The sequence below is a fragment of the Aulostomus chinensis genome, chromosome 15 (genome assembly GCF_037954235.1).
Source record: "Aulostomus chinensis isolate RoL2024-O1b breed Wild chromosome 15, RoL_Achi_v1.0, whole genome shotgun sequence".
Taxonomy (NCBI): domain Eukaryota; kingdom Metazoa; phylum Chordata; class Actinopteri; order Syngnathiformes; family Aulostomidae; genus Aulostomus; species Aulostomus chinensis.
In genome coordinates, this window is record NC_141334.1 from 19,641,855 (window position 1) to 19,668,222 (window position 26,368).

The 26,368-nt window shown below is 42.0% G+C and overlaps 3 protein-coding genes across 3 annotated transcripts; 2 read left to right on the top strand and 1 right to left on the bottom strand.

The window, feature by feature from the left end:
- The first annotated feature begins 6,586 nt into the window (after positions 1–6,586).
- Positions 6,587–11,274, top strand: LOC147249100 (uncharacterized). The gene is made up of 3 exons (XM_086227284.1): positions 6,587–6,625; positions 7,007–7,412; positions 9,165–11,274. Exons 2-3 carry the CDS (start codon positions 7,148–7,150, stop codon positions 10,736–10,738), a joined length of 1,839 nt encoding a protein of 612 aa, XP_086083410.1. The 5' UTR covers positions 6,587–6,625; positions 7,007–7,147; the 3' UTR covers positions 10,739–11,274.
- A 2,868-nt stretch (positions 11,275–14,142) lies between these two features.
- Positions 14,143–18,221, top strand: LOC147249101 (uncharacterized). The gene is made up of 5 exons (XM_086226616.1): positions 14,143–14,315; positions 15,708–15,845; positions 16,129–16,278; positions 16,700–16,823; positions 17,423–18,221. Exons 1-5 carry the CDS (start codon positions 14,255–14,257, stop codon positions 17,619–17,621), a joined length of 672 nt encoding a protein of 223 aa, XP_086082742.1. The 5' UTR covers positions 14,143–14,254; the 3' UTR covers positions 17,622–18,221.
- Positions 18,222–19,932: 1,711 nt separating this feature from the next.
- On the bottom strand, positions 19,933–24,643 carry ftr82 (finTRIM family, member 82). Its single transcript, XM_086225706.1, has 7 exons — positions 23,909–24,643; positions 22,611–22,706; positions 22,288–22,521; positions 21,705–21,864; positions 21,551–21,607; positions 21,339–21,410; positions 19,933–21,234 (listed from the first exon to the last, which is right to left on the bottom strand). The coding sequence occupies exons 1-7, from the start codon at positions 24,497–24,499 to the stop codon at positions 20,714–20,716; spliced, it is 1,731 nt and encodes a 576-aa protein (XP_086081832.1). The 5' UTR covers positions 24,500–24,643; the 3' UTR covers positions 19,933–20,713.
- Between the last annotated feature and the right edge of the window lie 1,725 nt (positions 24,644–26,368).

Below are 26,368 nucleotides of genomic sequence, written 5' to 3' on the forward strand. Positions count from 1 at the left end.
TGAATTAACTTTGTATTCATTCAATAATATTAACAACTTCAAACACTGGGGTACACTGAAGAACAAACACACTCACCAAAGTCAGAACAAACCCCAACCAGCATTAACTTGCATTCATATTTACGTTCTACATACATTCTTCTCTGTTATTGACTCCGTTGTTAGACGAAGTCAAGCAGTGTTGTCCATTATTTAACTCTACAGAAGTTCACATCTGTCCTCCCGCTGCCAGCCAACGAGAGAGAAAAGCGCTTCTCTCTCCATGTGCGCTTTAGGAAGCTGGAACTGCAGGCACTAGCTAGTTAGCTTCGCGCAGGTTAGCGTTAGCGCTGTTGTTAGCACAATGGTTGATGTAAAGTTGTTCCAAAACCAGTCGGTGCCTCTGTTGTTGTATAAGAGTTCGAATATACACATTTCGTAAATCTTTTCAGCCTCTTGAAATGGAAAAAAAAGTTTTGCTTTACTGGGCGCTGTTTTAGTTTGAAGGTGCTCGGTCAATCACACAGTAAAATAGCTCTCATTGTGTCCGATTATAAAATTGCATGAACACGACGCTAAAATGGAATCCTAATAAATGCAAGAAAAAATCGTTTAAGAAGAAGCTGTTTTTCCACTGTTGTTGAAGGCGCGACAACACTCACTACTAGCATTCACAGTGCTAAGCTAACCGACAGCTAATAGACTTGAGCAGGTGTCTCTGGGTATATGTCTCCTTGTTTGCTGGTAGGAGAGACAATAAATATACATTTCTGTCAAAAAATGTAATAAAAAATTAAATGGCTTCATTATGCTAATAATTCTTCACACAAACATTTAGGGAACTGTATATTTTGGATGAGATACAAGATTCGCACAAGCTTCTTAATTTGTTAGCCACTTACCTTGTTCAGAAAGGGTTTGGTGCTGAAGAGAGGAAGAAATAGCAAAGAATGTCTCTGTCTCTCTCAATCGTGTTCAACCAAGGTTGAAGCAAAGAAGTAGGACACTTCCCGAGCTTATATATAGCAGCTGAGTTCATAAACAAACAACTAATGTCATAGCCAATAGGTATCAAGAATCCCCGGCAGCATCCGGTGGTTTGGGCGGGGCTTACCTCCAGGGGGCGGGGTCAGAAACATGGCAGGAAGTATACATTTAAACAAATATGAATCTGGAAATTAAATGAAAATTCTGTTTTTCCCAAAGTCAGAAGTTTACACAAACAAAAAAATATATAAATAAATATTTTATATAGAATTTTTTAAGGAATTTCGAGTTAATTATTCAATATCATTTATTCCTCATTGCACTGCTTTTTATAGAATAACAAAGCACAGCAAATGGATGAATGAGAACCATTGCAGAAGCAAAGAGTGTAGAATTAATAAATTAAATATTCTACATTCATTTTAAAATCTAGACACAGGACATGTATTTCAAAATCCTTTTAATACCTCTGTCAGTGACTAAGTTTTCATTCTCCAAAACATCTGTTCACACATAAAAATAACTTATACGTGAACATGAAATCAAAGTTAGAATTTATACGTTTTGTAGATCAATTTTTAAGTATATTTTTTAGTGATTTAGAGTCAATTATTCAATATTTTCTATTCCTTATCTCGCTGCATGTCATAGAATAACTTAGTAAAGTACATTAATGAATGAGGACCATTAATTAATAAATAGCATTAATAAATTAAAAATTATAAATTTATTTTAAAAATCCAGGTAACAGAAAATGATTTATGAAAGAGTCTTTTTTATATCCTTTGCCAATGACTGGGTCATTCACTGCAACATCTGTTTCACATTAAACTGGACATTAATTTTTACTTAAATTTATCTGAAGCCTTGTTGGTCAGTAGTCAACAAATGGATATTACAGTAAATTATTAATAAACCAAAAGAATTTTTCTCAAAGCCACATTAAATTTCATACCGTAGGCTTGGGATTTGAGATGGTTTTATATTTTCTTAATGATCTTTCCTCAAGTGGAAAGTTGAGAATGAGAATCTCCAGTCCTGGAAAATTTTAGGAAATATTCTTCCCAATAATCTTCCAATTAAAATATAAAATTTAACGATAATTTTATGTTCACTTATAAGTTATTCTGATGTGTCAACAAATGTTTTGGAGAATGAACCCTTAGTCACTTACAGAGGTATTAAAAGGTTTTTGAAATACATGTCCTAGTGTCTAGATTTTTTAAAATGAATTCAAAATATTGAATTTATTCATTCTAAACTCTTTGCTTCTGCGATGGCTCTCATTCATCCGTTTATGGTGCTTGGTTATTCTATAAAAAGCAGTCCAATAATAAATAAATAATCTTGAATCGAATAATTAACTCAAAATTGCTAAAAATCTCTTTCTCTGTCTTTCGCTCTCTCTCTCTTTGTATATATATATATATATATATATATATATATATATATATATATATATATATATATATATATATATATATACATACAAACACACACACACAGGGGTGAAAGTGGCTTAAAAGTCTTGCCGGAACTGTACGCACGCCTTTAAAAACAAAAACAAAAAACAAAAAACGCCGCCGCCGACAAAGTTTTACGGTTTTTAATCGGTTTTGGGTGATTTTTATTCCAGTTTTCGGGTGTCTGTTCCCCACACAACTCCAGCCCCCATAGCCCCACCCTTCCCGTGCAACCCCTGGAAATGCTTTGAAAACGGCTTTTTACAGAAACTGCCAACTACAGTGCTAACAACAGGGAACAGGCAACATGCATCCATGAAAAAAACAGATCATCAATATCACTCAATGATTTATTCTTCTTCTTGGTTCTCACTGGCAGACTCCTCAGAGACAGTCTCTCCCTGGAACTCACTCTCATCAATGACTGGCTCGGAGTCTGAATCTTCCGTGGGTCTAATTTTGCTAACTTTTTCTCTTGCTTCTTCAATTCGGTCACATTTTATGTTGCATTGTGCCAAAGCAGGTCGCCAGATGCCGAGTTCTTTGATTTTGCCCTCTGTTTTGTTTTCTTTCTCTTTTTTTTCGTTCCGTGAAAGCAGAACGCGTGTGGTTTTAACCAATCAAAACTAACAATGCTGGTAACGTGACCCACGTGTCCGTCTGTCAGCCAACCAGAAATGCCTCGCATGTGGCGATGCGCTCATGGGCACGACTCCGTGTCAAGGCGGTTTCACACTGAAGGCGTAAGACGCAGGCTGGGCGGTGGAAGTCCATTCATTGTGAATGTGGGCGCGCTGTGACGTCACATGAGCGCAAACCAAGCCCAGCAATTTGTTAGCGCTGCGCGTGCTTGCGCCCCACCCCGAGCAGCCTGCCGCGTCTGCCGCGTTCAGAGTGAAACCGCCTTCAGACGTCGTTTTCTTTATTTAATATGGGATTTTGACAGCTCCCTTCTTTTTAACGGAACTCCGTTCCGGGCGTGTATATTTGACCAGAACTGCGTTACGGCCCATTCCGGCTCCCTTTCACCCCTGCTCATCCATCCATTTTGGATCCATTCTCGTCATTTCTCAACTGTAAAAACAAGGACAAAATGCACATGAACAACACTGGCACTCGTTGAAAACATATCACCATATCAAAAATAGTGCAAAACAATAAAGGTGCATTTTCTGGTAAGCATAAAATATCAATAATCAATACTCTCTTGTATCAAACAAATCAAAATTCACATTACTATAACAACAGTACATTTTTCTTCTTGTAAACAAAATAAAGAATATCCTTGGCATCCTCTCACATTACCAAAAAATAACACTCTTTCCCCAAAACGAAATATGTCAGTGGCATTACATTACTCTGTTTAGTAGAAGCATAATAAAATCATTTTGCACAACACACCATTCACATCCCATTCATTCCAGGCTACAGGTGAGCTTCTTTACCCCACTAGACGTCACGGTAAGTATAATAATGAGTAAGTATATCTCATGTTACTAACGTGCATTCCACACACACATTTGCTCCACAGATGTCTGTGTAGGTTCTCATTCATCCAGGTCATCGTAGATCGAAGCGAAGTAAAATCTGGTCAACTGGACGTAAGTTATCTTGAAGACGTTTCACCTCTCATCCGAGAGGCTTCTTCAGTTCTAGTGAAGAGTGTGGAAGCTCCAGCTTATAAACCTATGTGGGAGTGGTCAGTGCTATTGTGGTGGAAACGACCCTCCCGAGACTCACCTGGCCTCCCCAAACGACAGTCGTTGTGCGGTGTCAGGGAGTTTCAGGGGTGGTCGTTAGGGAGTTTCACCGACCACTCAGATGCTAATGGGCTGTGCTGGCATCAGCCGTTCCACATGGGTCTTTCAGCTGAACTCTTTGGGGAAGCTTTGAAAGGACTTGGTTGTAAATGGGTGAAAGGAAATGTCGCAGTCCACCTCCTCTGTTCAAAGATGGTTTCTCTATCCTGACGTGGATGGCTTCTTTAACTCCTCTTTCAAACCATCTGTCCTCTCTGTCGAGGATTTGGACATTGTCGTCCTGGAAAGAGTGGCTTTCTTCCTTGAGGTGGAGGAAAACCGCTGAGTCCTGTCCTCCAGAGTTGGCTCTTCTATGTTGGGCCATGCGCTTGTTGAGGGGCTGTTTGGTTTCCCCTATGTAGAGATCCGTGCAGGCCTCACTGCATCTGACAGCGTATACCAGATTGCTTTTCTGGCTGTGAGGGGTGGGATACATAGTGATCCCCTATGTGGCAGGGGTTTCTGAGAAATTAAGGAGAATCTATAATAAGCACCGCATCCCTGTGTCTTTTAAACCAGACAACACTCTGAGACAAAGACTGGTTCACCCCAAAGATCCCACCCCTCACAGCCAGAAAAGCAATCTGGTATACGCTAGCTCTAAACAACTGTTTTGATGTTTTCCAGTCAGGGTTTCGACCGCACCACAGCACCAAGACTGCTCTTGTCAAAGTCTTTAACGACATTTACTTAAACTCAGACAATGGCAAAATTTCAGTCCTAGTATTGCTGGATCTCAGTGCTGCTTTCGACACCGTTGACCACAGCATTCTACTAGATCAACTGGAAAACTGGGTGGGACTTTCTGGAACAGTACTAAACTGGTTTGAATCCTACTTAAAGGACAGAGACTACTTTGTGTCTCTAGGTAATTACACATCAGAGCAGACAAAAATGACATATGGGGTTCCCCAAGGCTCAATTCTGGGGCCACTCCTATTCAACATCTACATGCTGCCTCTGACTCAAATTATAGAAAACAACAAGATATCTTACCATAATTATGCAGACGACACACAGATTTACATAACCATATCACCAGGAGACTAAAATCCAATGCAAACACTAAGTAAGTGCATTGAACAAATCAATGATTGGATGTGCCAGAATTTTCTTCAACTGAACAAACATAAAACTGAAGTAATTGTTTTTGGAGTCGAAGAAGAGTGATTAAAAGTCTGTGCTCAGCTTCAATCGGTTATGTTAAAAAGCACAAACCAAACCAGAAATCTTGGTGTAGTCATGGACGCAGACCTGAATCTTAGCCACACAAAGACAATAACAAAGTCAGCCTCCTATCAACTGAAGAACATGTCAAGGGTTAAAGGACTGATGTCCCAGCAGGATTTGGAAAAGCTTGTCCCTGTGTTTATCTTCAGTAGACTCGACTACTGGAACGGTGTCTTCACAGGTCTCCCTAAAAAATCCATCAGACAGCTCCAACTGATTCAGAACGCTGCTGCTCGAGTCCTCACTAAGACCAGGAAAGTAGATCATATCACTCCAGTTCTCAGGTCTTTACACTGGATTCCTGTCTGCCAAAGAATAGATTTTAAAATACTACTGCTGGTTTATAAAGCACTGAATGGTTTAGGACCAAAATACATTTCTGATCTGCTGGTACGTTATGAACCATCCAGACCTCTCAGGTCGTCAGGAACAGGTCTGCTCTCTGTCCCCAGAGTCAGAACCAAACGTGGAGAAGCAGCATTTAGTTTCTATGCTCCACGTATCTGGAACAAACTCCCAGAAAAATGTAGGTCTGCTGAAACTCTCTTCTATCTCTAACTTTACTTTAGCTGCAGTGTAACTCATCCAATTGTGTTGAATGTCTTTCTCTGTCTTTACTTTCTCTAATTATGTTGAATGTCTTTTTATGTTTGTTTTATGTAAAGCACTTTGAATTGCCCTGTTGCTGAAATGTGCTATACAAATAAACTTGCCTTGCTTTGCCTGATAGATGTAAGGGAAGTTTTTTTAGATGTAAAAAGCAGGAAGAGATAATATCTAGATTTAGTAGCACTTTGTTTATCATGAAAAAACATTCATCAGGCAAATGTGAGCATTGTGATAATGATAAAACATTTGAGGATATTTTCCTATTTTTCAAGTTATCAACAGGAACAAATATCATTGATGGATGTACTACATATAAAACAATGTTGAATAACAGAAATTTCGCAGTGGAGTTCAGGTGATTACGTGTTCAGGGCAATATTCAGGTTTTTAATAAGACAGGATTCCGTTGAAAGATGTAGAGCAGTTCCTTTCTGATACACACTCCATTCCAGAAGGTGGCGATAATGCGCCTAATAGCTATTTGCCAACCGCCAAAAAGGAGAAAATAGAAGACGAAGAAGCAGAAGAAGAGCTGAACTGGAGCAGCTGTTTAACGAAGTAAGTTTGATCACATTTACACCAGTTTTCTTCTTTACTGTTTAATTTTGAGTGGCTTTTCCATGTGTGTAAATCCATTAGCAAGTGCTAAAATGTTTGTGAATATTGTTGGCAAGTAGTTAATCTCCCCACCTCTTACAAAACGTCTTGTTTGAAAATCGGTTCTTCTCTCTTCTCGACCTATTTTAGTTTTATATGTTCTGAACGATAAACTTTTACTGAACCAACTTATGACAACCTAACCCGAATATAGACCCCAAACTTCCCTACCCAAGGGGCGAGAGAGCAGCAGGTTAAGGTGTAGCTGTGGACACAACATCCTTTCTCATCTCTGCTTCTCACATCCCTCTCTCACCTGTCCCCTCCCCAAACACCTAACAGGAAGTATTCAACAAGGGATGTCCTACATTCTAACTCCTCCCTCAACAGCAGAAAGTCATCTCAAACAAGCCTGAAGTCATTCTAGGAGAAGTGATCTCTCCTTCTCTGGACTGGCCGTGTTTGTTTGCAGAAAAGCAGCAAATGCGCACCATGGAGCAGCTGTGTGTGTTGGTACATGAGTGGATCAGCAACAGGAATGAAGACTTGCTGCAGCAGCTGGGAAAAGTAGAAGGAGCAGCTAAACTCCCGGAGCTGAGAGCTCTGCTCACAGAGCACCAAACAGCATTTGAGGAGCAGATGATCGCTCTGGTGGAGGAAACTTTGATGGAGTACAAGCGGGAGAACTGCCACCTGAGGATGCTACTGGATGCTGTGCTGAAGCCCGAAGTTAGGTTGAAGAGAGCAGGTCAGCCCCCCCCCCCCCCCCCACACACACACACACACATACACATCACAACAGAAGTTGTATAAAGGCACCAACAGGTCTGTACCTTTTTCTTTTATCGAATAAACTAATTAGGTTTATGTTTATATTGATCAAATTTATGCTGAGGCATTTCGATCTCTACATCGTCGCTCATTTGCAACTCTCCGTTGTTGACATGTCACCTCAACCCAAACTGCTCGAACAGCAGATGAAAATATGTGTTGTTTTTTTAAAACACACATCCAGCTCAATGTAGGACCAGTGGCAAGGATGCTAACACTAGCCCTGCTGCTAGTAGCAGCCAGTGTAGCTTTCCTGCTGCTGATCCAAGCTGAGAACAGAGCGGTGGCTCACCTTCCGTACCAGCGGTAGCTAAACTGCGCTACTCCCTCACCCTGACAAGCAGCACAAGTCGAGGCACCACAGAATGACAGGTTTTGATCTGACTTGGCGGTCACAGAGGAAATACTCCTCCTGGCTGTACAAGGCTGATCATGGTTAGTAAGGCAATATTAGATAAAAGGAATCAAGAAAGTAGCTGGGATTGCCCCCACCCTGCGACCCTTAATGTAAGCAGTATAGAAAATGGATGGATGGTTAATTAAGGAAGTAAGTAGATCAATCAATGATAATTATTTTTATTGAATAAAATGTGAATACTATAAATGCGATTCCCCCATCTGTATAGGAGAAAGTGCTATGCAATCAGAGGCCCCATAGTAAACCTAGGGGTAACTCTGAAAATCATTGTTCTGAAGGTGTTGACAGCACCGTCTACCTGTGTGAGGATCCCACATATCATTTCTGTTAATTATATTTGTATATTTATTTCTAAGGAAACAGTTAACAACAGGTAGTTCTTTCAGGTTCCGGATGATGTCAACGTTATGTTTTAACCAGCAGTCCATGTTTCCAGGCTTTAATAATTCTGATTCACTGAAACCTGACATTCAACAACTGATGGAGTTTGTAGCCTTGAAGAGAGAGAATGAACACGCTGAATTTGTCCGGGGGAAGTGGTCCACCCCATACATCTCTCCAGGGAGTCAACCCAGCTGCATTCTGAACCACTGCAAATTCTGACTAAACACTGTCATGTTCAGTTGATGCAGGAATCTCCCACACTGAAATCCCAGCCCTGATCCCCTCACACTGCACCTATAAAAATATCGAGATCATTTTTTCCTCAAACTTTTTAAACCAAATACCACTTCAGACAAAACCAGACTGCAGCAGTCAAACAAAAACTTCTCATTGCTACTTACTGCTTCAATATAAGTGTTCTTATTACAGTGAATTATACAAAACAATAGCTGCAATCCAATATTTGATCAAGATTTACAAAACTACAATCTGAAGTCTCTACTCACACTGTTCATAAACTACCAGGCTCCGTGTTGGAGAATGGGACAGAGGAAGAGACAGGCTGATCTTTTTGAAGTTTTAAAAATGTGGCTGTCACAGATTGGCCCAATCCTGAAGCAGCTTCCGCTTGAATTTTCCAAACACCAGACTCCACCTGTTCAAGCCCAAGACTCAGAACACACGAGCGTATACACACACACACACACACACACACACACACACACACACACACACACACAGACCCTTGTGCTGGTGCTTCATGTTTGAGTCTTACCTCTGGCAAAACAGCTCCATATGGCCAAGGGTCACAACACTCCTATGAAGAGGTTCCTAATGCTGCTGTTTGTGTTTGGCTCTGTCCTGCAGACATCCAGCAGCTGCTGCTGAGTAAAGAAGATGCTGACCCCGAGCAGCAGGCATGGAGCTCCCATGTAGACCAGGAGGACCCAGAGGCGCCTCACATTAAAGTAGAGCAGGAGGAACTCTGGACCAGTCAGGAGGGAGAGCAGCTTCATGGGCTGGGGCTGGGGGAGGCTGATATCCCCAGTGTCCCAGTCACTCCTGTTCTTGTGAAGAGCGAAGATGATGAAGAGAAACCTCAGTTTTCACAGCTTCATCAGATTCAGACTGAGGAGAACAGAGAGGAGGAGCCTCAGACCAGAAGCTCAACTCATCACATGAGCACAGAGGCTGATAGTGGCGACTGTGGAGGATCAGAATCAGCCAGCAACACAGATCCAGATACACTTTTACTGCTCCTTACTGGTGACAACAAGATGTCAGACTCTTCTAAACCTGTGACTGAAGACAGTGAGGATGACTGGATGAAACCCATATCCACTTTCGCCTCTGTGTCTGAGAAACCATACAGTTCAAGTTTGCTTTTGATCACAAAAGTCAGCACAGGTGATAAAACAGCTTGTTGCAGCATAAACAACCTTGAAGTTAACATAGAAAATGGATCAGAACATTTTGAGAATGACACTTTTGTTTTTTCTGTACCTGAGACTGAAGTGAGTGATGACTTAAGCTGCTCTACATGTGGGAAAAGTTATACTTCCAAAAGGAATTTGCAAACGCACATGAGAACACACACTGGTGAGAAACCTTTCCCCTGCTCAATTTGTTGCAAGAGATTCTCACAAAAGGTACACTTGAAAAGACACATGAGAAAACACACTGGAGAGAAACCTTTCCCCTGCTCAGTTTGTGGAGTGAAATTTTCATCGAAGCAATCAATGCAAACCCACATACGAACGCACACTGGTGAAAAACCTTTCCCCTGCTCAGTTTGTGGTGAAAGATTTGCTCAAAATGAATATGTAAAAATACACATGAGAACACACACTGGTGAGAAACCTTTCCCCTGCTCAGTTTGTGGGGAGAGATTCTCTCAAAAGGGAACTTTCCAGAGACACATGAGAACACACACTGGTGAGAAACCTTTCCCCTGCTCGATTTGTGGCGATAGATTCTCATTAAAACAATCCTTACAAGTACACATGAGAACACACACTGGTGAGAAACCTTTCCCCTGCTCAGTTTGTTGTGTAAGATTTTCAGACAAGGGACACTTGAAAACACACATGAAAAAACACAGTGGTGAGAAACCTTTTCCCTGCTCAGTTTGTGGTGAGAGATTTTCACAAAAGGGAACCATGCAAAGACACATGAGAACACACAATGGAGAGAAACCTTTCCCCTGCTCTATTTGTGGTGAAAGATTCTCACAAAAGGGAACCATTCGAAGACACATGAGAATACACACTGGTGAGAAACCTTTCTCCTGCTCGATTTGTGGCGAGAGATTCTCATTAAAGCAAAACCTGAAAACACACATGAGAACTCACACTGGTGAGAAACCTTTCTCCTGCTCAGTTTGTGGCGAGAGATTCTCATTAAAGCAAAACATGAAAAGACATGAGAACACACACTGGTGAGAAACTTTCTTCTGCTCATTTTGTTTTGAGAAATTCTCACTGAAGAGTTCAATGAGAGGACACACTAGCTGACACACTGGGGGGAAAACCTCAGCCCAGTTTGGAACCGATTTAACTATTTCCTCCATTTACATTATGACAAAGTTAATGCTCATTATTTTCTGGATATTGCTGTCAATTGTTTTGTAAATTTGAATAATATGAGATGAGATTCTGTTTGGAAACGGTTCAAGTGAAAGATCAGATACACTTCACTCCGAGTGTTCAGGGCATCTGACAAAGAGGAAGAGAAAGCTCTTTGAGAAGAAACTAAACGGAGGTATTTAGAAACTAAACACATATTTCTGATGTGTCCACGGTTCCACACTGTTCACAAGAGAAATGTGGTGCCTGTCAGGATACATCTGTAAGACACACAGACTGAAAACATCTGTGCAGGCGTGAAACCAGTGATAGTTTGAGCTCCACCTGAGTCAGGGTGCAGTGTGTCAGATCAATTGCTGTTTGATTGGTTTGCATGAGGTGTGTGTGTGTGGGGGTGTGGGGGTGTGGGGGTGGGGGGGGGGTGTTACGTCAAGTCTCCACTTACCTGTGTCAACTGTGGACATTGGAGTGTACTGAAACATTATGATCTGCTTCTGTATATGTTTTCCAGATAATGAATTGGAAGTGGTGGGCAGGGTCTTGATGTTTTTTGGTTTGTTGTATGTTGGTTTTGATGAACTGTCTGGACCTCACCTCTGCACCTTCAATCATTGAATAATAACAACTGATCGCTGCTCTCTCTCTCTCTCTCTCTCTCTCTCTCTCTCTCTCTCTCTTTCTTAATTTCTTCAGTTTGACTGGAAACTGAATTAAAAAAAAAACTTGTATTAATAACCAACACCACCAACGGAACTCAGGTCATTTCAATTGTTATGAGAGATTTTCATTGCAGTATTTGAATCATTGTTGGAATTTTTTCTGATGCTTTCACAGAGCACCTCAAAGGCCTCACTGTCCTTGTAGAAGAGTAATTCATCCTGAACTGGTAAATATTGATGAATTCAGTACGTTGGAGCTGTCCTTCAGAGGGGTTCGGAATGTAACATCAAACGTTGCCCTTGATGAGGATCCTTTCCTGACACTGAGGAACACCCAGAAAATGAAGGTGTTCTCACCTCAGTTTATGGTACATCTGCGCTGTTGGATGTGTTTCCTTTCGGATTTTTATCAGGTTAATGAGAATTATCAATGTGTCAAAACCTATCCTAGACCAAAGTCTTGAATTTATTTGTGTGCATGAATGTACAGTGTGTGTGTGTGTGTGTGTGTGTGTGTGTGTGTGTGTGTGTGTGTGTGTGTGTGTGTGTTCCTGTATCACAACCTTTCATTCTAACTGCTTGTTGGGCTGGATGAAACCAGTCACCCAGTCATCAATGGGTGAGCTAGTTATCTGAGAGGATATTTTAAATATCTCACAGGAACGGGATGTGAATTTCCCCCGCTGTCAGAAAGAGGATCTTCCTGTTTATTTTTAATTTAAAATCCTTCCTCTTTATTTAGTAAAAATCCCGGTTAATCTCTTACTTAGAAGATGATACTTAAACTATTCCCCTACATTCCAAGGCTTCCGCCTGACCTGGGCACCAGTATATAGACAGAGTATTTATTTTTGAACAGAATTCAGGTGTAACAGCATCCACGTATCTGATACATCCCTTGGCTCTGGCCTGGTGTTGCCCCTGACACATTTTTCTTTTAAAACATTTCCATTTCACTCGTCAGCGTTGAGGTTTTGTTGCTTCAGCCTCTGCTGTGATTTTTTTAGACTGACGGACAAGTTGTGGTTTTCTCTGGTTTCACAGACCGAGTCGTGAATGAATAGATGTGACTGTAATCAGCTGATTAAATAATAAAAGTCATGTAAGTCAATGACCCATCGGTGTTCCAGTCGTCAGTCCAGAGTTACTCTTTGGACTCTTTTCTGCTCTCAGCACTGTTTATGAACTGGACTGGATCTGTTGGGTTCAGGAGCAAGAGGAGAAATCTGACTATGGATGGATGGAGTTATTTTAAAGAGATTCCCTCAGGTGTTTTTGCAGTATTACCAAGAATAGGAAATGGGTGGCATCCAATAGATAGACCAGGCTCTGACCCCGACCAGGAGCCAGAAGGTGGCCACAGAGGGGAAAGATCTTAGATGAGGACTTCTCACCTTCTGGAAGACCTGGCCAGTAAATAGGCAATGTTATCTGATGATCAACATGAAATCTGGATCCTCACAGTTGATTGGACCAACTTTTTTCTTGTCTTTTTTTTTTTTTTAATGTTCCTGGGATCATTGTATACGCACTGGTAGGAAGGCAGGTCTGGTCTCCAGAGATGTTCTGAGGGAGAAGCGGGAGGACAACCTTTGTGTGTCTTGTAAGCCAAATGGTTTTGATTCGAAAGTTACATGGATGGCAGATAGACACTGGCCAGGAGGCAGCTTAGACGGTAACTGTGGAGGACATGTAAGGCCAGTCAGAATTTGATGGATTAAGAGCACAGCTGAAGACCAGGACTGCCCATTCATTCATTGAATTTCTTCAGCGCTACAAAGCTGTTGGGTGTTGCACTAGAATGTCAGATTTTAACACACTGTGAGATTGATATCTGTTTGTACCAACAAGGCTAATCCATCTATTCATTTTCTACCTCTTATCCTGTTAAGGGTCGTGGGGGGCTGGAGCCTATCCCAGAGGCTTTCAGGTGAGAGGCAGGGTTCACCCTGGACAGGTCGCCTGTCCATCACAGGACCAACTCACATAGACAGACAACCATTCACACTCACAGCCAAACCTACAGTCAATTTAGAGTATCAATCAGCCTCGTCCCCTCTTAATGTCTTTGAACTGTGGGAGGAAGCTGGAGTACCAGAGAGAACCCACACAGGAACAGGGAGAACATGGAGACTCCACACAGAAAGATCCTGTGCTGGAGCCGGAACCTTCTTGCTGTGAGGCGACAGTGCAAACACAACAAGGCGAATGTTTTTTGAAATAGTGACTTAGTGCATTGGACGGATGTTTTTCAGTTTTATGAAAGGCTTAGAATTTTTGCAGTTGTGTCATACATACAGCAACACAAATTCATCTTCAGGAAAGCATCACGGAGCTACGGTGCTTCGTGGACATAAAGACGGGATTGTCACCAGAATTATAGTTTTATTAGTAGCAGTTGTTTTGGCAAGGCTCTGTAAATTACAATATTTGACTTGAGTTTCCAGGTACAAAAATTAATGAGATTTTTGTGATTTTTCTAAGTGAACAGGTGTGCCCTTTTCTGATAATAGTAATAACATCTGCTGTCGGTTTGAAGTGTCTGGTTCACATGGCCTGGAAGATTTTTTTTTCAGCGAGTATGTTGCTGGTAACGGTAAAGGACGTAAATAACGGTAGACTGACGTCGGTGTGACGTGACTTTCCGAGTTCCTGGTGCGGTTGTCGGTGCTGTGGTTATTGGTTTTCTTTATTATCATTATATTGAGCTATTATGGCGACAAACGAGTCCAAACCTCGCTTCCCTCTGCCGGGCAATAAACTGAAGGTAAAAGGTGAGCACATTTGCTGTCGTGGAAGAGTAACGGTAGAACCTCAAGCCCGACGTGTCTATTTGGCAAGATGCTTAAAATGTTCCCGATTATTTCAACAAATCTGATCGACATCTGACTTTGAGTACGTCGGCGGTGCCTCAAGAAAATGAGGTGCTGAGTTCCATCATGTTTGGTTCATAGGTTCTCATCTTTGGCTCCCAGTTGTTTGTTCGAGCATCGGTTAGGGGACATTGTGATTGCATTGCTCAGTCAGTATGACTGTGATAACGGGACTCTGGATATGTTTTTGAATGACGGCATGTTTTTATTTGACCAGAAGTAAAAGGCTTCATCATCTCTTACAAAGTTGGCTGACTTTGGGTGGCGGATGAGGGCTGCAGCGTGGTGAAGTGACCTGGGTGCCCTTCCGGTGGACAAAACGGCCTCCATGTTCCTCTGCAACTGAAATTCCACAAATTTGAAAATTGTCTTTTTAAATTGATAATAAAGTTTTCGGGTAGAAGGATTCCACCTCATCTTATTTCCTGTTTGAAGGAATTAAGTCATCCTAGCAGTTTTATAAGTTAAGAGTTAACATGCGCTAGTTAAAACATCGTTGGAGGAAAATAAAAGTATATTTCCCCACGTGTTTATTGATTCCAAAAGAGCAACATTTAGGGAGACTCTTCTTTTTAATAGAGCATCCCTTTATATTTGGAACAATCCTGCTACACATTCAGCCAGACTCTCTTTTTAAGGATAATGTGCTGGTGGCTGAAGTTTTGAACTTGACATCCTGCAACGACAGGTGAGTCAGGTGGCGTATATCATACTAACTGACATCATCAACTGCAAACGGGATCAAAAAAATTTCATCTCAACCAGAGATTCAAACTGCTTTGCTATAAATATCTGACAATGTTTTGCATGCTGGTACAGCTGGACTTAATAATTGCTGCCCCTCAAACATCCTGAGGCCACCTGAAGTGAAACGCGACCTCACTTCTATTCATGCAGACAAAGAGTGTTTTGGAAGAAATATATATTTGATGACGTTTGAGACGGTGTCTGTACTGCCCTGATGTTATAATTCTTTGCAGCAAACTAGCAGCTAACTAGCTGTCCAGTTTGGTTAGCACAAAGAGAAGAGAGAAGTGTTTCTGTCTGCTTGGTTGGCTCTCAAAATGATGGACAATCAGAGTATTTCCCAAAAAGTTTGTTGTTGTTTTCCTGTAAATAAATTGAGATTTCTGGTGCGTTGTCATGGAGATGACCTCCAGACTATTTATTCCAGCAACATGCAGACATCAGCGGGGTAATGAATCAAATCTGGTGCTGTGGCCCACAGTGTATTCATAGTTGTGCAGTTCAGCATCTTAATTATGATTTACCTGACCTTCACATCCTCCTCAGATGGGGATCCTCAAAGTGATCCTGTCCAGTTTCAACCTGAGTTGACACTGATGATGTCATCTATAGCCATGGCCAACACCTTTCAGAACTGCCACATGACAAATTATGAGGGGAACTACTACCCTCCCTCTCTGCCAGGTAACCCATGATTTACTGACGTGCGTGTTTTGGATCCTTCAAAACTAACAATGCACAAGGTTGTCCTTCGGTATGATACTCTATCTCTATTGTTTTCTGTGGATGCTCTGGTGTACTCCCCCCCCCCCCCCCACAAGACAACAGATATTTTTCAGTGCCAGCAGTGCAACGTCTATATTTTACAATTAATATGTCAATATTAGAATTCTGAAATTGTGGTGTTTGTATAAAAGGGAGTGGGATCTACTGGAACGTTATGAATCTTATTACTCTTTTCAATGAGGTCCTTTGCAGTACCTGTGGGCACAAACCTCTCGGCCGTTGGACGTGACTGGCACACAGGCACTACCGCCTCTGCAGCCTCCACACAATCTACAGCCACCAACTGTACACCCCCCACAACCTCCACAGCCTCCTCAGCCTTTGCCCAACTGTAAGCGCAACTATCCCAGCAGACGCAGCATTATCCAGTATCCAGTCCTAACAGATCCTTGCAACTCAAAAAGACTTGAATGTTGCTAAATTGCTAATTGCTTTTTCCCTATCATGTAGTAATAAGGCAGATGAGACTGATAAAAGCATGGGCTTGTGCCTCACTGACCGTCTTTGTTGTAGTGACAGAGGGAACTGCAGTTATAGTATTTATGTCCATTAAAACATCAGCACTCACTGACAAGTTTTATTATTTGATGTAAGCACAGCAGCATAACGAATACATTTCCACAGTTAAATACAGGAGGACACATTTGGGGGCAAAAAAAATGTTTGTGTGATTGAAGAGCACAAAGAGATGCTACATAGTTAACAGGGATACGGCCCCCTCCTGTTTTGTGACATGTTTTGTGTCCCTGCAGCATCCACAGTTGACAGGGTTACCACCCAGCAAAGCAGCACTTCCACCTCCCGAAAGCCTGTGAGAGGGGCCAAAGGTCATGTCACCCCAAGTAATTACAAGAAGCTCTGCCTGATGCGGAACAGGTATACTAATACACTCACTCATCAGCAGGGACATTAGAGTCAGGATGATCAATGGCCACATTCATGTTATTTTTTTGTCTAGTATAGATTTATCAGTATCATTTTACATAATCATTGCCAATGTGGGTCAAATCACTCTGGAAATTCACACAAGAGGTTTATTTTTCATCTTCAAAGATGATCTGGAGCTTTCTGGTTCAGGAACTGCTCACGTAGCTCGTTGTAGCCTCCTGACACAGTAGACAGCTCTGATCATTCAGTCCCAATAGCTTGCCTAGTCTATGGAAGGCATTTTCCTCACAACCCTTGGTACAAAAACTAATGAGAACAATGTAATTGAGCGCACCGAAGTTATTTTTTTTTCACTGGAAAAAGAACAATTAATGCTCATAAAAGGAGTCAGTCTCTTCTTCTCTGACTTCCCACACTGATTTTACATCAGACGGCAAATTTCTCTTGTTACAGACCGATTCCACTTTTATAAATGTGTTGTAATACAACTTGGGGTTTTACGATCTTAGTGTTAATTCACTTATTACTAAAATAATGTATCTCTTGTGTCTGGGAGAAGATGTGAACTCTTGTTTTTCATGTTCCAGGGAAGCTGCCCAGAGGTATCGTCAAAGGAAGAGGGAATACATAGACTACCTGGAGAATCGCAGGGACCTGCTTCATCGTGACATCACAAAGCTGGTTCATGAGATCAATCTCTTAAAAGACTTGGGATACAAACAACCTGGTCAGGGAGAATGGGACGTGGATGCTGAGACTTGCAAGGCTTCATTACATACCAAATAATAGGGCAAAAAATTCCACAATTATCTCTTATCCTTTCCGATGCATATCCAGTTTTGTTGCTGTGGTCATTGTTGGTCAAGTATTAAGCGTCCGAGGTGAAGCTTATTTTGGCACCTCCGAGGGATTTATCAGATTTTTAGAAGCCTAGCCCTATCTGTTACTTACCAGTGATGATGTCGACTGGTTGGTTTTTATAGTTCTATACTTTTGGATCCTAAATATTTTTTTATTTTCTTGTAAAGTGGGAGGAGTGGGAGAATGACTTAATGTCAAGGCAATGACATCACTTAACTGTTTACGTCTCAATTTTTAAATGCCTTTCTGCAGCAACACAGAGCTGTGACTCAAGCCAGAAGACCGAAGGAATTACTGCGCAAGCATAACTTTGTTTCTTTGAAAGTGGACCGTATGTCCCCGTATGTCCGTAGCAGCTCATTGTTTACATGCATTTGCACATTTTGACACTAGTAAACCTATCCATCGATGGATCTATACCTCTTCAGGGGTTTTACTTTCAAACGTGGAAAACTTCCATGATAGTTTGGCCCATGATGTTTCTCTGTGAATGCCTGATAAAAAATAAATAAAATGAGAGGGAAATGATTGCTTGAGTAAATTTATTCATGTTGACTTGTGGTTGTTGTACATTGTGATATGTTCAACATGCTTCTCTGTTCATCTCTCCTCTGGTGAAAGGCAGGATGTGGATCTGTGGGTGTAATTGTTCCACGTTTTATTTTACTCATCCTTACACATAAATATCAACATATTAATTCACCACCACCTTGAAAATCAAGTCAAGGGTTCAAGGTCAGAGTGGCCATCGTGTCTGTTGGGGGGTGTTTTCTGTGCGAACCGGACTTGCAGCCCCTTCCTGATGACATACACCGACGCTGGAGGCTTAACTCCTGTTGTTGTTGTTGCCTGAATTTTTAATTCTTTGCTTTGACATGTCATTGTCACTTAAACTGCACTTCAGTTTATTGTCCTTCGATAAATTTGATCATTTGATTGTCTGTTTTACTAGGAGATTGTTCGGGGGAAATACAACCTGAACCTTCATGTTGAAAGGTTCTGATCACTGATGACACCTCAGATGTCACAAGTTTTGAGGAAGCATCCGTTGACTGCAGGATTATCCAAAAAGGCCCATCTCCTGAATGTTCATTCCAATATCTCCAGCTGTCTCCGGTGTTGTTTTCAGGGATATGCCTGTTCCAAATGGCCCCACAACTGCAGGGCCCTGGGTAACCACACCAGACCAGCTTCTTAACTTGCAACATTGTCTAAGACACGCTTTTCAGATTCCAATTCAACACATGATTTTCACAAAGTAAAAAATTTTGCACAAACCATTTTTAGGGAAGCTGACCTGAGAGCAGCGAGGGGTCTTGACCTGACTGCAGTTTATTTTTGTAACCAACTTGAGTAGGCAAATGCTCTCCCTCGATGGTGACCGGCCCCAAAGAGAGGTCAGAGCTGATACATACTGGTGTCCACTGGTGGGCAGTTCAACCCTGGAGTGAAGGCAGGTTAAACCCTCTCTTAAAAAGCCAGATGTTAGTGGGTATTTTCAGGCAAATCACTTTTTCACCAGCCAAAAAAAGGCCAGGGAAAAAAATGATTTCAGATGCAGCCTTAGATTTATATATTTTTCAGAATAAATCAGATCGAGTCCCCTTTTTCCATTTCCAGTTTCTGGTTCTTTCAATTGCAACACAACCCCAACAACCTTGCTATGAATGCACCTTTCAAAGGGGTGAAATGTTCAGTTTTAATTAAAGGTGTTTGAGAGTTGCCTGGCTCCACCCTCCTTCTAATTTACTCCCACCAAGAGGTGTGGATCTATTTTACAAGGCTAGTTTTGAGAGAGGTGTGGAGTTATTTTGATTATCTTTTTGGAAGTGAATGTAATTGACCTCACATTAATAACAGACCTTTGAACATTGATAGTGTTGCTGATTTTGTGGCAGCTTTTTGAATGGTATATAAAATATTAAAGCCACAGGGACAGTTTTATTTTAAGTCAGTTCCTTGGACTGACCAACAGAGGGAGCTATGGATGTCATCAGTTTGCATTCGCCTCATCATTCTATTAAATTTCGGTGTCTCTCTCTATGTCAATACAGACACAATAATAAGATCATTCTGAAATTAGGTAGCTCTTTTTGCTCACTGAAAACCAAAATTGTCATTTTCCCTTCATAACTTTTAATTCAGAAATACAAATTTGCCCGAGTGTGTTGTGTGTGTGTGTGTGTGTGTGGAGGGGGGGGGGGGGGACTCTCAAAAACACAAAAATCAGTCCATTCATTTGGCTCTTTATTTAGAACTCACAATGAATCATTTTGTTACAAAACAAGTCTCTCCTTGATAACAATTATACTCTGGATGTCCATTACATATTGAAAGAATATATGCACAAAATTAAATAAATGTTAGTTCAAGTGGAAAAAGAAAAAAACAAATAAGAGGATATGGTCATAACATTAAAAAATGAAATGATGTGTTGGTAAATTCTTGAACTGGTTGAAATCACAGTCATACCTGTCAGTGTACCAACATGAACATAATAGGAGTTTCGATCCATGATGGAAAACATTGACTAACACTGTTGTGACACATAAAAAGACAATGCATTCATGCTTATCTCAGGTGACATTCGTAACGACACATTTCATCATCGCTTGAAATATGTCACACTCCCTTTCAGAGGTAATAAATGCAGTTACATCTGGGAATGTGATTGGATAACTAAATAACATCTATGACATACCAGCACGTTATTTTAACCAGGTGTTAAACTGAGATGATAAAGGAGGCAACACTTGTCTTCATATTGTGATCTTGTGATTATGTAGCAATTTTTTTGTCTAGTGTGGTTAAATGTCTTTGACAGAAAAAAAATATTTCACAGCACAATGCAAAAAACATAAGTGGCATTAGGAAGTGTGCACAGATTTGGTGAATACAGTATGTGCTCCGTCAACAATAATCAACAGAATGTGGTTTGGTAATGCAGTGTCAAAAATATAAGCAATGCCTTGTATTTTGAGACATATATTTTCCAGGGAGAGCTAGAATGACAGTGCTCACTTCACATTGCAGATCTTGACCGAGGTTCCCACTCCAAAGCCTGGATAGATGGGCTCAGTAAATGTGGTCTCAAACCTGTGCAGGAGGGTCATGGTGCTACCTATGCTATAAAAAGCCAGTACACCTGCAGTGTGGTCTAAGTACACGCCTATCCTAGGGGAGTGGGGCCCGTTAATGGATTTGTCCACTCGGTTGTGCCAGGCAGAGTAACCAGAGTCAGAACAGAGGAGACTCCAGGATTTATCATTGTAGCCCAGCAGACAGAGGGAGCCTTTACCCTTTCGGCTAATGCTCCGGTAGGCCACTCCAATGGAGAACTCCCCGTTCCACTCGATCTCCCAGTAGAAGCGGCCTCCAGACAGGGCCTCACGGCACAGCACCTGTGCAAAGCTATCAAACCTCTCAGGGTTGTCTCCGTAGGGCTGCAGATCCCTGGTTCGGATGACTTTTCTGCTGTTATCAGAGATGTACAGCTCCCTATAAGCTGTGTTATGGTCTAATTTCAGCTGGCAGAAGTCTGGAGGAAGAGAATATTTCATAAGATTTCATAGGATTTCTTAATCAACTCAGTGTCTTCAGGGTTAACTTGTAGGATTTGGAGTAAATACACCACATACATACATTTGACAAAATCTGCTCTACTCTTCGGCTCTGGAGGAGTAGGAGGAGTGTTGTCCACAGTCATTTCTTTGCCTAGAGGTGAAAATGCATCGTAAGTTCATCTGCACACACACACACACACACACACACACACACACACACACACACACACACACACACACACACCACAAACTGAAACTCTGACAGTCTTATAGTGTGATGTGGCAGCTCACCTCTGCTCCTTCTGTCCAGAGTTCGACTTTCTGTCGTGTACACTGGTACTTCATTCACTGTGAGACAGAGCACATTTACATTCAAGAGATTTAGGGTTATACAGAGTTTCTGCAGGGATGATGGATTTTTGTATTTCTGCTGCTAAGGTCTTACCTGACTTAGATATCTTGAGCAGCTCTTCTCTTCCAAACTCCTCCAGGCGTTCTTTAATCTCAGCAACAGCTTTCCTGACAGCACCAAAGGAGAAGTCAGGGTTAACTGTCACTTTGGGGATGAAGCCATCATCAGTGGGGGTGCACAGGTAGTTGAAGTTCTGATGACAAAAGACGAGCAAAAGAGGGAGTAATCTGTTTCACAGGCAAGCAACTGGAACCTTTAATGTCAATTTGTGCAGAATTTTTACAAAGCTTTTGATATATTAAAAAGTACGCAGGCACAGAGAGAACAAGCAAACGCCACACAGAAAGACCAGGGCGGCGACAGTGAGGTGGCAGTGCTAACCACTGCACCACTGTGCTGCCCCGCAGACAGTGATACATCCTAAGTTAAATAAAGATCTGTCTTCAAACAACATCAAGAAATTGAGCAAAATTGGGCTAGCAAATAATGGAAAAGCTCTAGAAGCACATAAGCACAAAACAACTTGTTTTTCAAATGTTTTCAATGAGCCCTGGCCTGTTTCAAGTACAGTCAGTGGGCCTCGAAGAGGTTGAGAGCCTCTTGGCTTATATGTTACCTGCAAAAAGTGGATGTGGTCCTCAGTGCTATAAAGCTGTTTCAAGCCAGACTCCTTTTTCTTCAGTTCATCGATCTCCTGCTCCAGCCGCTCAATCAAAGCCTCGGCTTGGTTGAACGCAGCCTTCTCATTGATACCAATCAGCTTGCTGACCTCTGACCTCATCCTCTCGATGGAGCGAATCATGTCTTCAAACATCTTCTGGCTCTCTACCATGGCTCTTTGGGCTGAATTCTGGATAGGAAACTCTGAAGGTCAGTATTTCAAGAGGAATCTGCCTCAACAGTTGGATCTGTGATGGATGGTGGCAGACACATTCTTACCTTCAGTGAATCCACAGCCGTTTTGAGTTCTTCCAGCTCCTTTAACCTCTCCTGGCTTTTTTGTCTTATCTCAGCGGTGGAAACTCCCAAGAGTTTCTGTGGAATAAAGGTATATTTCATAGATAAACATGCACTCAAATAAATCACCAACTGACAGATGCACTGGCTTCCTTATAAAAAATAAGATTTATAAGATGTGATTGTTTGATGGAATATACAGTTCAGAGGCTGCTAAATCCTGAGAGTATTTTTAATATGGGGTGGGGGGGTGGGGGGGTTCCTCTGTAGTCTGTAGTGGAATTTTGTCCATGTCAGGAATGTGGATCTACCGCTGACTGACTTTCAAAAGATGTTTCAAGGTGCACACAGCTCTGACACACCAGAATAGAGGGCTTTTCTAATTCCGTTTTTTTTTTTTTTCTCAAGCTCACCAACCCATTCTTCAAGATAAGCTTGAGGAATGTTGGGAATCTGGCGGGGGGTGAGCGGGTGGTGGGGGTTGACCATGAGAGGGGGAGGGGAGAGAAAGCAGGAGATGTGTGAAACTCAGGTTGTTTGCGGATGAGAGTAACAAGATTCCCTCAGAGGCTAAGATGAAGGAAGGATGGATGATTATTTTATGATGCCTTAAAATCCCTTGGCTGCAATAAAATGAATCATGTGTAAAATTGCTCTGAACATTGCAGATTTACTCTACAGTATCTGTTGACATTCTTATCTAATCTACACTTTTACAGGCAGTGAGTTGGGTGAGTCATTGGATTGTGTGTGTGTGTGTGTGTGTGTGTGTGTGTGTGTGTGTGTGTGTGTGTGTGTGTGTTCTTCATGAGCCATTTAAGGCCTTGACACTCTGACATTCCAGTATCACTGCATTCCCTCAGGTGGGAAGTAGCACAGGAAGTTTCTGTGTATCTATCCTGCAGCTGGAACACACCACATTCTCTGAAAGCAGCTTTTAGTGGCGATAACTAAGACAGCCCCCCCCCCCCCGCCCTGCTTTCATACAGCTAATCAGAGAGTTGCATTTGTTTTGGCGGTGAATGCCTGCCAGGGTTGCTGATAGCATTGGTGAAACAGGTCAAAGTACAAGCACAAGTTGTAGCGCGGGAGTTGGGAAAAACACCCTCAAACGACCAGATATTTTAATCTCTTGAGTATTTCCTCCATTTTTAAGGTTTGTGCAACTGAAAAGCTTCATGATGGTAACAAACACAAACTTAAATCAAATGTCATCTCATAGGTATAGCATTACTGTGCCTTTGAAAGGTGCCATTACCAGAGTTGTGGGGCTTTCTTACCTGTTTCTCGCTCCTCTCAGTTTCAGCAGACACAATGTCGTGGCCCCTGTGTTCACTAACTGTGCAGATGGCACAGATACACATCTGATCTGTTCGACAAAAGAGCTCCAAAGACTTCTGGTGCTGCGGGCAGATCTTCCTGTCCAGGTTTCCAAGTTCATCCACCAACTTGTGCCGCTTGAATGTCGCTGATTCATAGTGAGGCTTCAGGTGCTTCTCACAGTAAGACGCGAGACAGTTCAAACAGGACTTCACAGCCTTCAGTTTCTTCCCAGAGCAGAAATCACAGGGAACATCGCTCGGCCCTGCGTAGATGTTCCCCTGGGATGTGCTGATGTTGAGGTTCAGCCCACTCTTCTTGATCTTCTCAGCCACCATGCTCAAAGTGGCATTGGGCCGCAGCACGGGCCTCTGAGTGAATGTGATCTTGCACTGGGGACAAATGTAAATCCCTGTGTAGTCAGCTTCGTTCCAGTAGTCGCTGATACAGTCCATACAAAAACTGTGGCCACAGGGGATAGCCACAGGGTCCCTCAGGAGGTTCAGACACAAGGAGCAGCTGAAGTAGTCTTGAGAGGTGTGATCAGCCATTGTGATGGACACAAAACACAGTCGGACCTGTGGAAGTAAAGAGAGAATGCCGGGAGACGATAGAAACTTTGTCGAGCCTGTCTAGGAGCCCGCCCTCAACTGTGTGGTACAGCCTGCCAGAGACAGGACCTACTTGTATTTCTGAATTCCAGAGGTTATTGATTGAAAGCAGACAAGGCCCTCCCCCTGTGCTGGGAGTATATCGAGCCCTGCCCAGTTCAGATAAGCAGGTTGAGCAAGGAGAGAGGAGAGAGAGAGAGGGAGAGAGGGCAGGCAGCTGTGAGAAACTGAAAGGAAAGAGAATGAATGAAATGTGAAAAGCTTAAAAACTGAGTAAATAAATGTGCGGGAAAAGACTTCCATATTCTTCACAGTTTCCCTTCCTCGTAAATTTCTCATGTGGCTCATCTGGGGATGAAGTGCGCACACATCTCCACAGCTGTATTTCCACCTATTGTTATCAGACAGAATTGCCATTGTCTTAAACCGGTTACAGTCCAACAAACATAAATGCAGCCTAAGGCAGTGTAGGAATGTAAGGGACCACCCAATAAACAAACAGACACAGTGAGCTCAAACAGAGTTTCAGGGCTTTTTTTCAAAATGTCATCACTTGTTTCTTTTATCATCAAAAACGTCTTTGAAATTTTTTTACATGCTGCCAGTGGCTTATCCCAGATCAGCCAGAGTTCAGAGTTGTAGTATTTACACTGTAACCAGACAAACCAGCTGCTTGGACAGGTCAATATGTAACTGTAGCTGTACAGATACCTTCTGTTTGCACACAGCACAAAGAGAATATTCATTGTGACATCCGTGCACATGTATGCACACGCATGCAGATTCCCACGAGGTGTTGCTCTATTGCATGTCTTACATGTTTGTGTGTGTGTTCCACTTGGTTATGCTGCCTGATGTCCTATCAGCTACAAGAAAAACTTTCTCTGAAAGAAGTGTCGGCTGACATCATACTCACCCATTAGCATTTCAAATAGCCTCAGACAACTGCTTTACTACTTGCACTCCATTCACACTGTTTTTCTGTTTCCCTCTCAGAGTCCCCAGACCAATAGGAATACAGATACCTATAGTATTGTTTGGAATATATTGTGGGGAAGAAACTTATTGTAAAGGTTGTAAGAAGTGCATTAGCTCCACCTTCTCACCTCCCCTTATAGGTCATTTTCAAGATAAGCCATTTTCCTTCCTTCCTCAGAGTAGAAGGAGCTCTCTGAGCTTATTGATTAACAACCTGTTAGTGAAGACGCCTGCTGCCAAGGGACCAAGCTTTGCCTAAGGCTCTGCGATATAGCAATTTATTACTTTGACAAATTCAAACGGAAACTTCATTGTGTTTTGACACCATAATTAGGTTTAATAACGTGTCGCTCCAGAGGAGTTGCATGCTTGCTGCTGCTCTTTGATGAAGCAGACAGAAACTCCACAGTGGCCCAAGTTCAAGGTGAAAGGTCAGCCTTCGTTGAGTGAGCGTGCTCTCTGTGGGTTAAAGTGCAAGAGAGCACAAGTAGCTATTTCATGTAAGGAAACAAGGATCCATTTCACAGAGTGTGTGTAATAAAAACAGGAAGACAAAGTATCTGTTGGGGGAACAGTGAACGCTGGTGGCATGAAAAAGCTTCACACTAGTTTTAAGTGCTACTGTTGTCAAGTCAACCATTATATCAGCTAAGATATTAGCAAAAATCATGAGTCAGTCACAGCTCCATGCATATATGAATGAAACTAATCACAGAATGGTGAACGTGTGTGTGTGTGTGTGTGTGTGTGTGTGTGTGTGTGTGTGTCTGTGTGTCTGTGTGTCTGTGTGTTTGTGTGCGTGCATGTATGTGGGATTGTTATCAGTGTTGG